Below are 15314 nucleotides of genomic sequence, written 5' to 3'. Positions count from 1 at the left end.
TTGCGTATTATTATAAGGCCTAGCCGTATTTGGGTTCAATAGATATTTATAAGATTTCATTGTCAGAGTTAGGTACTCAAAATGGAGAAATAAACCATCCACGCGAAGACCAACATCCGCGCGGACGGAGTCGCGGGCGGAAGCTAGTATAAAATAACTTCTTCCCGACCGATAGACAGTGAGGGTAGATTGAAAAAAATTAAATAGAAATGAGACATAACGTTACTTATAACAATCTAACGGCTGCGCTGGGCGGAATCGGTTGTTTTATTTCATTTAAGTAATAAGTCATTTAGTAAATAAGTGATTATAATGGCATCTAACAAAGAAAATGATAAGAGATTCATACTTAAATCGAAAATCCCATTACCTGTGAATCCATTGCCGGGAATAGATTATAAGAAGATACTAATAAAAAAAAATTCGAAAAATGAAAGGCGTCCATTAAAAACTCTGCAAGCCCAGGCATCAAATGTACCAAACCAAAATATTAAGAGAGAATATGCTAACAAGCCAGTGCAAAAGAAATATACATTGAGAAAATCAAGAAGTTTAACACTCATTTCAAGTCACGCCACAGTAGGCGTTAAACAAGAAAAATTAGATTGCGATTATAACGTTTTTAAAGATGACCTAAACCATAGTGATATTTATATACGCGCTGATGACGTCGATGAGGCAGCAAGTATCAGCGACAACACAATATATTATAGTAAAAAAGACTTAAGAAAATGTTTCGTAAAGACTAGTACGCCTGCCATACCCAGTCTTTTTGGATCTAGTCAGACAAAAAACATTAAGAAAAGTCCAAAACTACCCCACAGCAGAGAATTATTAGGTAGTTTGCAAAGATTAAACTTCAAAGAGCGTTCATCTGAGTTTGGGAAATCTTCTTATCTTTGTAAGTAATACAAAAAATTATAATATACTATAATTATAAACCAACTAAATTGTACATTCGTTGGGGGTACTATAACAAGTGTATCTGACCTAACTTCATTTTATTTTTAAAGATTTAATCAAGTTATCATTTTGAAATCGGATTGAATAAATCCATTACTACTCTTAAAATACTTAACTTTGGTGTCTGTGATATTTATTCTATTTTTGTATATATAAGTAATATTGATTTTCAGCAATAAGCACATACAAAGATTCTTTTCCACGAGAATATGAAAGTGATATATTTACTTATCTGATTACTAAAGAAAAGAAGTGGCCTAAACACGTAACGACACCAAATGCTACTAGAGCGTGTCTATTGAATTGGTTGTTAAAAATCAATGTAAGTAGAATATGATTGGAAAATAATTCATAAGAATTGCTTTATTTATGTTATAATTTGGTGACTGGATTATACTGAAAATTCTAAAGTTAAACATTATTGAACAACGATTATTGAATTAACTAACTAATAGAAAATAAATTTAAAATATTTTTTTTTTTATTATCTAGGGTGCTGGTGGTAATCCAGCAACAATTCAAACAGCAATTTGGTATTTCGATTCAGTATTAGCACTTGCCCAAGTGTCTAGTAATTACATACAGGTATATGCAACTGCCTGTTTTTGGATAGCCCAAAAAATACATGGCCCAGTAACAACTTCTCATGAGTTGGTGAAATGTTTGGATCATGCAGTTACCACCAAATATCTTCTTAAAGCTGAAAAATTAATTCTAAAACACTTGGTATGTACTCTGATATCATTCATTTTTAGATTGTACTAGCTTCCGCCCGCGACTCCGTTCGCGCGGATGTCCGTCTTCGCGTGGATGGTTTATTTCTCCATTTTGAGTAAGATATTTATAATATGTCATTGTCAGAGACAATGACATATTATAAATATCTATTGGACCCAAATACGGCTAGGTATAATAATACGCAACGTGTTTTCGCGGTTCTACAGAACAACGTCTATGGATACAACTGAAAAATTAAGATTAATTTTTTTTCTACGTATTTTTCCAGGATAAAAAGTATCCTATTTTACGCCCAGGATAATAAGGTATAATTATACCAAGTTTCATCGAAATCGAACCGTTAGTTTTCACGTGATGTCTTCACATACAGACAGACAGACAGACAAAAATTTTTTTAATCACATATTTGGGTTTGGTATCGATCCAGTAACACCCCCTGCTATTTATTTTTTCAATATTTTCAATGTACAGAATTGACCCTTCTACAGATTTATTATATGTATAGATGAGTAGACTATAGAACCAACATCTTATATATAAAAATGAATCACAAAATGTGTTGGTAAGCGCATAACTCGAGAACGGCTGAACCGATTTCGATAATTCTTTTTTTATTATATTCATTGAAGTACGAGGATGGATCTTATGTAGAGAAAACGTAAACATGTACCACGGGCGAAGCCGGGGCGGACCGCTAGTTTTATATAAATATTGATACAATGATTTTTACAATGAATCGTTTGCAATTTAATTATTTTTGTACGTCTCGTAGCCTTTGTAAGAGATTTTTAATCTGAATGCTATGTAATTTTGCTGTTAAAAACATTAATTTTTAACAGCAAAATTAATTGTATCTATTCTTCTATCAAGATAAATAAAGTACCTACTGACACTGAACATATTTTACAGAAAATGCCTTCTCAACCGGTGCTACCTCAAGAATTTATAACCTATCTTTCATTGTGGTGCAGTGGTAATGATCCTGACATTGAATTGGCGGCGACATTCATATGTATGTGTGGGATGATACTAGATATGGGGTTGTTAGATGAATACCCCTCTGTGATTGGCGCTGCGGCAGTACGAAATGCCGTAATTTTGCTAAGGAAAAGAGATCTATTGATTACACTGGAAACATGTCCAGAGTGAGTATATTACTAGAGATTTGGTGGTGTCTGATCTTATTGTTGGAGTGATGATATTTTTTAATTAAAATAGGATAATGTACTAATAAGTAATAAGTCTTAGTTGCTGTTATTTTATGATATGTATTTTTGTTGTACACTGCTAGGTTTTTACAAGTTTCTGTAAATTAAAAAAATACTGGCGTACCAGGCATATGAGTTAAAAATTAAAATACTAACTATCAAAATACTATATATATATCTATATTTCATAATCTGGTTCTATCTTGCCAAAATCAAACGAAAAATGAATCCGAGAAAATCCAATAACAGTTCTAAATTAAAAAACATCTCTTTTCAGGTTTGAAGAAATAGAAAAGAAGTCAAATTTTTACAACGTCTGCGCAATTCAGAGGAAAGCTGTCCTTTTGCTGGCATCAGATAATTACAAGGAACCATTGGAAGTGTATAACAACAGTTCACAAAACATACCATTAAAAATACTATTGGAAGTAGAATACTTATCCATGGTTGAGAAAAGAACCAAAAAAATAGACTTTATCCCAAAAAGTAACAAAATATTTGAATTGTGATATCATATTAGTTGTGTAAGTATATATTTTTTAATAAAGTTCAATCTTAAAAGTTTGTCAATTAAATAAGTTACTTGTATTTATACCGTGCTTTTAAAATGTCTCAGACGGTTAAAAATCAAAGTTGTGTTGGGATAGATTTTTATTTTTTATTTTTTGTAATTGTTGGGATTGTTTGTTTGTTCTATTTAATAAATTAATTAATTATAATTATGTATTTTCTTTGCTTAGAGATTGATTGACATGGGTATGCATATTCTTCCATCTTGATTACCTATTTGAGATTAATTTTGAAATCAAAATTTGACTGACCGGTTGGCTTGGTTGGTAGTGGCCTTGCCTTCCAAGCCAGTGGTCGTGGGTTCGATTCCCACCCGGGGCAAATATTTGTGTGATGAACATAGATGTTTGCTCTGTGTCTGGGTGTCAATTATCTATATAAGTATTTATTTAAAAATTATATATGTATGTTTATCAGCCATTTGGTTTCCATAACACAAGCGAAAGCTTATAGTACAGTCCCCAATTGAAATAAAATTCATTTCCGTGGGACTCACCTCCGTCATACGGACTACTGATATCCACTTCATCGGCATGTTTTTCTGAACACAAAAAGTGCGGTAGTCACTTCCTAGGGGTATGGAGGGGGGAGCTATGACGTAGCAAAGGTGGCCGTCGGGCCGTTCTATTGTGCGGTATATCTAGATAACTACTGGACCGATTTACTTAAAAAGAGTGTCGATTGAAAGATAATTAAATAAACATTATTTGATTCCTAGGATTTATTAATGTAAAACTAGTACTAGTAGAAATATTTTCAAAAATCAACATTTTATGAAATATATATTTTTTTTATTGTAAAAATCTCGGTAACCGTTAGAATTATGAGAATTTAGCTTATTATAAAACATATAGCTACTTTTATCACCTTTCTAATTAACCTTCAATTATGACAATCGAGCAGTAAACAACGAAACTACAGCCTATTAATTGAGCGTCAGTAGCGCCAAATTAGCCCTTTTTTGGTATGAATCATCTTAAAATTATCTTTAAATTTAATAAAATCGTAGGAAAGTTAAAACTGTACATTAAATATTTGTTTAAAATAATACTTGGGGTGTGATCTAAAACATATACCGAAGCCAAAATTATAGTTTTTAGAATTTTTGTCTGTTTGTCTTTATGTCTGTCCGGGATAAACTCAAAAAGTACTGTATGGATTTACTTCAAATTTGGAAAAGAGATAGCTTGAGACATGAGGAAGGTTAAAGGGTTCGTTTTATCCCGAAAATTCCATGGAAACGGGAACTATGCGTGTGTTTCTTTGACTATGCGGGCGAAGCGGCTGGCGGAAAGCTGTGTAAAATAATATAATTCTGAATAAAAAGTAGTTAGTTACGTCAATTTTATTTATTTTAATTTTTCTGATATGTGAGCAGAAACGTATTACATTGACGTAACTAACTACTTTTTATTCAGAACTAGCAGTCCGCCCCGGCTTCGCCCGTGGTACATTTTTACGTTTTCTCTCCATAAGAACCATCCTCGTTCTTCAAGAAATGTAATAAAAAGAATTAACGAAATCGGTTCAGTTGTTCTCGAGTTATGCGCTTACCAACACATTTTGCGATTCATTTTTATATTATAGACTAGCAGTCCGCCCCGGCTTCGCCCGTGGTACATATTTACGTTTTCTCTACATGAGAAATATCCTCGTACTTTAAGGAATATAATAAAAAAAGAATTAACGAAATCGGTTCAGCCGTTCTCAAGTTATGCGCTTACCAACACATTTTGGGATTCATTTTTATATTATAGACTAGCGGTCCGCCCCGGTTTCGCCCGTGGTACATATTCACGTTTTCTCTACATAAGAACCATCCTCGTACTTCAAGGAATATAATAAAAAAAGAATTAAAGAAATCGGTTCAGCTGTTCTAAAGTTATGCGCTTACCAACACATTTTGGGATTCATTTTTAAATTATAGACTAGCAGTCCGCCCCGGCTTCGCCCGTGGTACATATTTACGTTTTCTCTACATAAGAACCATCCTCGTACTTCAAGGAATATCATAAAAAAAGAATTAAAGAAATCGGTTCAGCTGTTCTAAAGTTATGCGCTTACCAACACATTTTGGGATTCATTTTTAAATTATAGACTAGCAGTCCGCCCCGGCTTCGCCCGTGGTACATATTTACGTTTTCTCTACATAAAAACCATCCTCGTACTTCAAGGAATATCATAAAAAAAGAATTTACGAAATCGGTTCAGCCGTTCTCAAGTTATGCGCTTACCAACACATTTTGGGATTCATTTTTATATTATAGACTAGCGGTCCGCCCCGGCTTCGCCCGTGGTACATGTTTACGTTTTCTCTACATGAGAACCATCCTCGTACTTCAAGGAATATAATAAAAAAAGAATTATCGAAATCGGTTCAGCCGTTCTCGAGTTATGCGCTTACCAACACATTTTGCGATTATTTTTTATATATAAGACTAGCGGTCCGCCCCGGCTTTGCCCGTGGTACATTTTTACGTTTTCTCTCCATAAGAACCATCCTCGTACTTCAAGAAATGTAATAAAAAGAGAATTAACGAAATCGGTTCAGTTGTTCACGAGTTATGCGCTTACCAACACATTTACGCAGCTTTCCGCCAGCCCCTTCGCCCGCATAGTCAAAGAAACACACGCATAGTTCCCGTTTCCATGGAATTTCCGGGATAAAACGAAGTTCATCAAGTTAGAAACTAAATATGAGATTTATAATCCCACTAGCTTTCCGCCCGCGGCTTCGCCCGCGTTTTAAAAGAAAAACCCGCATAGTTCCCGTTCCCGAGGGATTTCCGGGATAAAACCTATCCTATCTCTCAAGTTGGATCGAACTGCACATGGTGTGCGAATTTTATTATAATCGGTTAAGTGGTTTAGGAGTCCATTGAGGACAAACATTGTGACACGAGATTTATATATATAATCCCATAAGTATGAAAAACTATAAATAAAATCTTTCCTTGGTGTGCCTTGGTTGTCGGTGCAGAATGCGTCAATGATCAAACTCAAACTCAAACTCAAACATTCATTTATTCAATTAGACTACTATTTAGTAGCACTTTCGAATCGTCATTACATAATTATTTTAACATTTACCACCGATTCGGAAAGCAGTGATCTATGGAGAAGAATCGGCAAGAAACTCCATAGTTGCTCTTTTAAAGTCATGTAAATATTACAATATATGAAACTTATATCTAACTACATAATATATCATAATATGCCAATGAACTGTCTTGTGGTTTTTACGCGACAACCCTCCATGGGTTTTTATCGTCCATATATTCCTGAATATTGTAGTACGCTCTCTGAACTAATACATTTTTTATATAAGTTTTAAATTTAGAACTACTAAACTCTTTAATATTGTGAGGAATTCTATTGTAAAAGCGTATACCTTGACCCATAAATGAATTTTTAACTTTAGCTAATCGGAAAAATGGCATTTCAATTCTATTCCTGTTCCTTGTGCCATAATCGTGTCTATCTCCTACTCTTGTGTGTAAGTCGGAGCTTTTGTGTACATGCAAAATATTATTAAATATATACTGTGATGGTACAGTAAGGATACCAGTATTCTTAAAATGATCTCTTAGTGAATCCCGAGCACGTAAATTATATATAGAGCGAATGGCTCTTTTCTGTAAGATAAATATAGTTTCTATATCTGCAGCCCTGCCCCACAGTAGAATTCCATAGGACATAATGCTATGAAAGTAGCTGAAATAAACCAGTCTAGCCGTATCTTCATCGGTGAGTTGCCTTATTTTTCGGACTGCATATGCAGCTGAACTGAGCTTACCTGCAGCGGTGTTGACATGGGCTCCCCACTGTAGTTTCTCGTCCAATGTTAACCCTAGAAATACAGTAGACTCAGTAGGATGCAATACCTCCCCGTTCAAGGTAATATCTCTGTTCAACTTTTTTACGTTAGGAAGTAAAAATTCAACACAAGTGGTTTTTTTGGCATTTAATAATAAATTATTGGCATTAAACCATTCAGATATGTGTAAAAGAGCACTGTTCACTTCGTCAACATTTGGGTCATGCCTATCCACATTAAAAATTAATGAGGTATCATCTGCAAACAGAACTATTTCACACCTATCCTGCAAATAATAGGGAAGATCATTGATATATACCAAGAACAAGAAGGGACCTAAAATTGACCCCTGTGGAACACCAATGTTAATTGACGCACCGCTAGAACGTTCTCCATTAACAACTACAGTCTGTATCCTATCATGCAGGTATGACGCTATGAGGTTCTGTGCTTTTCCTTTAATTCCATAGTGATTAAGTTTACGTAACAAAGTACAATGTTCAACGCAGTCAAATGCCTTGGAGAGGTCACAAAATATCCCCAGAGCATTTTTTGAGTTTTCCCATGCTTTATATATATGTGTTAGAAGTGCAACCCCAGCATCTGTGGTTGAGCGCCCCTTTGTGAAACCAAACTGTTTGGTGTGCAGTAAATCATTAGATGCAAAATGACTACTCAGTTGGTTTAATATTAACTTCTCGAATACCTTACTTAATGTTGGTAAAATAGAGATAGGTCTATAATTGTTACAGTCTTCTTGATCGCCCTTCTTAAATAGAGGTATAACTTTACTAAGCTTTAGTAAATTAGGAAATGTACCATAGTCACAACACTTATTAAATATAAAAGCTAAATTTTTCGCAATATTTTCTATGATATTATTAACTAAATTTACGGACATTCCCCAAAGATCACAAGTATTTTTTAGATTAAGCGTCTTAAAGGCAGTAACAATATCACTAGCAGTTACGTGTCGTAATTCAAATAATGTACTGCACCCCGCAACATGGTCCCTCAAAAAGGTTTCTGCAAGTGCTGAAGACGAATTTAAACTATTAGTAATAGTAACAGGGACACTACTGAAGAATTCTTCAAAAGCAAGCGCAACATCAGCACTTTTGTCAATAACCCTGTCATTATTTACAAGTTTTATAGTATTACTTGATTTGCTTTTACCCATTTCACCATTAATAATAGACCAAACTGTTTTAACTTTATTATCCGATTCGCGTATTTTATCTCTGATATACAATCGCTTCGCAGTAAAACAAACAATTTTAAAAGTTTTTGAGTAATTTCTAACATAACTAAGAAAAGATGGGTCTTTATTATATTGCTTCATACCATATAACTCATAAAGAACGATCCTACACCTATGTATGCTAGGTGTCGCCCATTTACTAAATGGTAAATCCTTGGTAATATTTAAAGATTTAACTTTAAATATTTTTTCAAATTCGTTATGAACTAAATTGAAAAGATTTTTAAACATTTCACAAGGATTATTATTACAGGATTGATCATTCAGTACGGGCAGGTTTTTATTAATATTATCTCTAAATTTATTAATGCCTTTTTTACTTATAGGCCTAACATTAATTCTTTTAAATTCAGGTAAGCAATCCCATTCAAAAACTACTTTCTGGCCACAGTGATCCGAAGTGAGTGTATTGAGAATATTTTTCTCTAAACAGAAGCAGTCGCAGTATATAATATTATCAATACAGGTTGCAGAAGTAGGTGTAATTCGTGTGGGTTCATTAAAAAGTTTATACAGATTAAATGACTGAAACAAATTAACAATTCGTGTAGCCGTTTGTGTTTGTAAAAGTATATCAATATTAAAATCACCACATACTATAACTTTTTTTTTACTCCTACTTAAACGCTTTAATATTTCTTCCATGACTGTCTCAAACATATTATAGTCACTGGAAGGGGGTCTATAAACGCAAACAATAATGTAACGCTCCAGTTCAACACAGGACAGTTCAATGGTCCGTTCTACAGAAAGACTAACAATGTCAGTTCGTTCTTTACATTTTACACTATTGTGTACAAAAATAAGAGAACCTCCATGAATAGCATATGTCCTGAAGTATATACTTTTTAATGTATAATTATCAATATTTACTACCAACTGACATTGTTTAAGCCAATGTTCTGTTACACAAAAAACCTTAATTCTATTATGATTTAAAAATAATTCTATTTCTAATAATTTGCTAGCCAAGCCTTGAATGTTTTGATGTACAATAGAAAAAGTCTGCTTAGCTGTTGTCTTATATACTAGTTTAAATCTAGCTTAGGGCTAGATTTTCTGTCAACACAAGGTTGGTGTATATAATTATTATTACTACTACATAAAATTATAGTAGATCCAGGGTCTGATAACAAACATGTACCAGACTGGTTAATATTATATGCTATTAACATAGCAAGTTCAAGTTTATTAGGTCAAATATTTTGTATACGTACAGCGATCTTTTCGTAAACGAGGAGCTGCCTACAAGCGTCACAGCGTCTACTCACAAAGGCGTCCGAGCGCCGACTAAATTACTAAAATGTTTCATTACAATTTTTTGTACAATAAATCAAGATAGTGACAAATAAAATAACCCTTATTTCCATGCAATAAGTATCACGCGTTACAGTTAAATATGTGAAAAAATAAGATTTGATTTTAATTTTTTTCTCAGCTTATTTGTAACATTTTGATAGTTTTAGTTCCTACCTTTTTGAGTTGAACATGTCTGCTTACTTAAAATATTTTTAAATAAGTAAATTTATTTTAGTAAATAATAGAAAAATGCTTCTATATTCAGCACGATATTGTCAATTTTGTGTGAAGAGGCAAAGGAATTTTTTTTTACAATATTATAAACCAAAATTTTCGATTAAATAATTCCTACCATTTAAAGATTAAGGAGTGATCTATCTATGGTAATTATTAGTCAAATTTGGTTTTGTATTATTTTGCCGCAAAATGCATCGGAAAACTGCTTATTTTTGTCAGATTCGTAAACGCGTCCTTAACCGTGTACACACAATTTAGTTTCGAGTATTGATGCGTTTCCATATCTATATGGAATATCAATATTTTAATTATAGTTCAGGATACATCGCCCATTTTTGCAAGTGACTACTATCAAGCTGATTTTCTGTTTGTAGCTTTATTTTGATGAGACACCGAATAATTTCGTGTACGAAACTCTCGATTGTGGTAGCTAACAGAGATAACAAGGATACAATTTTTTTATTTGATGGTTCTCAAATATTTATTACGCAATTTGTAGGACAATATGTCTGTTGAATTATATAAACATTAACTAAGTGTAAAAAAAAAAAATCAGCTTGTTAGTTATCATTTATGATGACCTCGTTATCGATACACTTTGGAAAGGGGGACTCTTTGAACCAACCATAGATTTTGTAGGACAAATATTTTTTCTAATAATTTAGGTAATTATCTTGAGATTGAACAAAAAAAAATTCAGTTAGTAATAAATATTTGAGAACCATCAAATCAAAAATTTTTATCCTTGTTATCTCTGTTAAGCCTTGTTTCCACTTGAGCATGCTCAGGCGAATGAGCGGCTCGTGGAGACGTCTGAGCACGCGCGGCCCGAGCATACTCAGGCGTCTCCACTTGAGCAGCTCGGCCAAATGAGCCGCTCATTCGCCTGAGCATGCTCAAGTGGAAACAAGGCTTTAGCTACCACAATCGAGACTTTCGTACACGAAATTATTGGGCGTCACATCAAAATAAAGCTACAAACGGAAAATTAGCTTGATAGTAGTCACTTGCAAAAATGGGCGATGTATCCTGAACTATTACTTTTAAGTACACAAACACTAAAATAGTTCAACATTGATACGTTTCGGCAATATCTTTCCAATAAAAATCAAAGTAGAACTTGATTGAAAGCAATTTACCAAAAAATAATTAACATTCGTATGGGAAACGAGCGTCTGACTATGAGTATAAACCCAACATTTCATTCACAGCTTCATACTTCGATACAAAACGATCAATTAATCTCAACTACATCGCATGTAATTTAAATAACTTATAATATGTACATAGATATAAGTAAGTACTTACATACATAAAATTAGATATATCTATATAGGTATATATACCTACTGCGATTAATTTTGTCGTTTGCACATTAAACAATTCGTATCGATAGAAGTATTGGATGTCTTTTGGATTGGATAATAACGATTGGATTTTTTTTTAATTCGATATTTTTTCCATTAAGTATATAGTTAGGTACTTAATGGAAAAAATATCGAATTATATTTTGTGTTTATTACAAAATATTGTTTTCATTTTTGTTGTTTTATACGAATTAGAACCTCTATCTTATAAAGAGAGTAAAATATAGTGGTTAAATATTTTCAATTTTTCTCGCGAAGTTCATAAACAAGTTTGTTCATTTCCTTGCCTGGACTCCACCGCATCTTGATTAAATTGACCGACTGGGCATCTAGGTACTGGGCTGAAACTTTTAAATCAATCAATACTTCTATTTCTTGAAAGTACTAAGTTATATTTACATTGAAACTTTTGTTTCTAGCTGACTTGCGAATGTGAGTTGAAAAAGTGTAGCCGTTAGCAGTCCGTCGATGTTCTATTCATCGGCAACGTATTGATTAAATACTAAATTAAATTATTAATTCCTAGAAATTGCTTCTAGCTGATAAAAGTTTGATTATTGATGAAATATAAACGGCCTTTAAGTAGTTCAAAGAACCCTTTTTACATGAAATTCTGTGTAACGAAAACTGTAAGCTCTTCTAGTGGCTTCATTTTCTTCGTATTGGAAATAAGCTACGTCGCAATATGCTGGTATGTCACGAGGAACAATGAATTAACTAAGTGTTTATTCAGTAATCAGTTATTAACCACTAATTAGGTAGGTAGCAATAAATCTTAGGTGGTAACTATTTATATGTATGAACCAGATGGTGGATGGATGGATGGATGGGTGTGGAGGGAAGATTCCCTCCACAACAACATCCATACAACAATTTTAACAAGACTAAAGCCTTACTAATTACCTACCTACCGCATTTATAAAACATCACTCTAGCAAATTCAGTATGCTTTAAAGTGACGGAATGACAAATATCCTCATATTCCTCATTGCTAGTAAAAGTTTCGCCTTTATTAGTTAAATTCAAACACTCATTTATTCAACTTAGCTTCAGCAGTAAATGCTTTTAATAATAATAATAAATAATAATAAATAATATTTTAATTCCAGATATTTCATCCATATTTGTGTTAGTATACATTAATCTTAGAAACTATGTTAGTAATACGATTATAAAATTAAATTCCATACAAATTAAATTCAAACACAGATTAAAACCATTAAATATTATTCAAATTATCCATTATCCAATTATTATACTTATTGCATACAATGTAAATTTGCCCACCGCTTAAGGAATGGTCCGTCTACTTTCTCAATTTATGTCTTCAGAATACCATTGGAACTCTCACGCATTCTCCTCATCATAGATGCTGCCCTTTTCCTCATTATCGCGAAAAAATCGTCGGTCTGGCAATTGGCAAACATCTGAGACGCGCTACAGAAGCGTGGAAGCCCCAACAGTACTCTGAAGCCATTGTTATATTGTACACGTAGGACATTGTAAGCCCGCCGCGTAAAAGATAGCCACAGGCTGCAAGTATAAAATGTTTGGCAGTACGCCTTAAATAAAGTTATTTTAGCCTGTGGCGAGCAACGAGCAAATTTGAATCGTCGCATATTTGTTTAGCACAGGTTCAAAGCTTTTGAATCGTCGCATATTTGTTTAGCACAGGTACAGATTAAAATGCAATATGTTTTTAAAAACATCCAGAAAAAAGCAATTGTAAGGGTTTTCGTTCCTAAATACATATGTCATTAGTTTTAGACAAAGTTTTGTTTAAGATTTAAGATTAGTTTTGAAATAACATAATCGTAAAATGCATCACAGCAAAGCTGACCGTAAGTAATAGTTCAATTACAAGAAACACGTCCACATTCTTAAACCACGCTAGCCAATAGATACGCCTACGAGAACACAAGTAAATACCAATGATTAAAAACGGAACATCATTAAATTTCGGAAAAGCATAAGTTGCAAGTTGAGTTAATTAGACCCTAACACTCGACGAAATATCTGCACATCTGCCGAAGTTTGTAAAGTTTACGTGCAAGACGCGAGTGTACGGTTACCTACTTAGTTTTATACTTAAACTGCGGTTGTAGAAGCCTACATATTAGTACTATGTACTAGCTTAGCTTTGCGCCCGCGGTTTCACCCGTTTTGTCTAAAACCTAATAAATTATATTCTAACCTTTCTCAAGAATAACTATCTATTTAAATAACGGGTCAAAATACGATTCGTATTTTTAAATATTTAAGCATACACAGGGATATAGGGACAGAGAAAGCTACTTTGTTTTATACTAAGTATGTTGTGATGATGATTATAGGTATCTACAACCTAAGAACCATTCTAGGACTCTGAGTGTACTTACATATTTTAAACTTCACATTAAAAATTACTTAATAGTCGAACTAATTAAGAAACAATTGTTTCACCCTAGATACAAAACCTTTTAAATTAAATTGAAACAATAAAATAATTACACAGAATGAAGATTGGGCACTCTTCAATTACTGGATTCGCAGACCGTGCAGCTTGTGCAGTCATTGTGGTGCCCATACAAAAAACATGTTATTATAAGTATACAGGGTTGCTTGTAAAACACCGGCAACCTCGCAGGACAAGATAGCTAACATCATAAGCAACAACACTTGTTCTACGACTTTTGATAATTTGTTAGATTTTATTTTCATACAAAAATAAATATTCATTTAATTTTCCCTTTGAATTTTATAAACTCTACGCCTCACAAAAATTACGTAAACAAGAAGCGAATGAGAGGGGGAAGGGGGTGTCGCGTCGCGGTCGTCCATCTAATAATTAATAGAACATAGACTTACAAATGTTAAGAGAGTACAATAAAAGTTTAAAAAATCATTCAAAAATAATTTATTGCGTTATGCCAAAAGTCGTAGAACAAATGTTGTTACATATGATGTTAGCTATCTTGTCCTGCGAGGTTGCTGGTGTTTTACAAGTAACCCTGTATAGGTAATATAATTTTAAGTAATTTTGATCATCAGAGAATAGGATAATATCCATTCAAAAAAAACGGTGCAGCCAAATTTTAGCCTATAAATAAGAGATCAAATGACCATTTAATTCTACAATGGCATTTGAGTCGAACATAGTTATGGACTATGGTATACCGTATACGCCGATAATTACCAACCACTAATTTATCAAGTTCGCGGTCCCTCAGCTGAGGCTGTTCGCGTATCGGAGTTAACATGTGCTAATTAACAAGTAGCAGAAACTAGCCAGGTGCTCCCCGTCTAATAACTTTAGTCTTCACTCCACCGTGTTCCGATTTAACTTTGATTCTGAAATTCGATGCGAGTAAAAGCCCGATAAATTAATCTAGTGATGCTATAACGTTGGACTATGTCCGGACGTCTGCCGTGAAACCGCAAAGTTTGAATAAGTGCGACATTTTGCAACTTTTCCGATAATTGAAGTGTATTTTACGTCGTACGTGAGATTTGAAATATTGTTAAATGTTACGTGGTTATTCGTGAATCGTGTTATTGATCGGGATGTTTAAAATCGTATCAGGCGACTGGCAACCGATTAAAACGTCGGATTTTGGATAAGTTATTTGAATTAAATGTTTTTAAATTTTACTTTTAATTTCAAATAAGTGGACTTAAAAAAAATTATTTAAAACATTGTTTTGACTTTTAATTATTACGTTAATGTTTTTCCAAAAAGAATAAATTCATGATTCCCAACATTTAAGTTGGAAGATATTTCATTAGCCATTAGACCGTATATTAGAATTATTAGAGATAAAATCTTGAATGTAAAACATACCTAGCACACGAATTTAAAATTTTACGTACCTACC

General features: G+C 33.3%; 1 protein-coding gene across 1 annotated transcript; it reads left to right on the top strand.

Moving 5' to 3' along the window:
• Positions 1 to 219: 219 nt before the first annotated feature.
• Positions 220 to 3628, top strand: LOC123705438. The gene is made up of 5 exons (XM_045654201.1): positions 220 to 901; positions 1137 to 1285; positions 1456 to 1689; positions 2611 to 2846; positions 3187 to 3628. The coding sequence occupies exons 1-5, from the start codon at positions 313 to 315 to the stop codon at positions 3416 to 3418; spliced, it is 1440 nt and encodes a 479-aa protein (XP_045510157.1). The 5' UTR covers positions 220 to 312; the 3' UTR covers positions 3419 to 3628.
• The last annotated feature ends 11686 nt before the right edge of the window (positions 3629 to 15314 follow it).

The sequence above is a fragment of the Colias croceus genome, chromosome Z (assembly GCF_905220415.1).
Source record: "Colias croceus chromosome Z, ilColCroc2.1".
NCBI classification, from domain to species: Eukaryota; Metazoa; Arthropoda; class Insecta; order Lepidoptera; family Pieridae; genus Colias; species Colias croceus.
The sequence above is the reverse complement of the archived record's forward strand: the minus strand, read 5'-3'. Positions and strand labels throughout refer to the sequence as shown.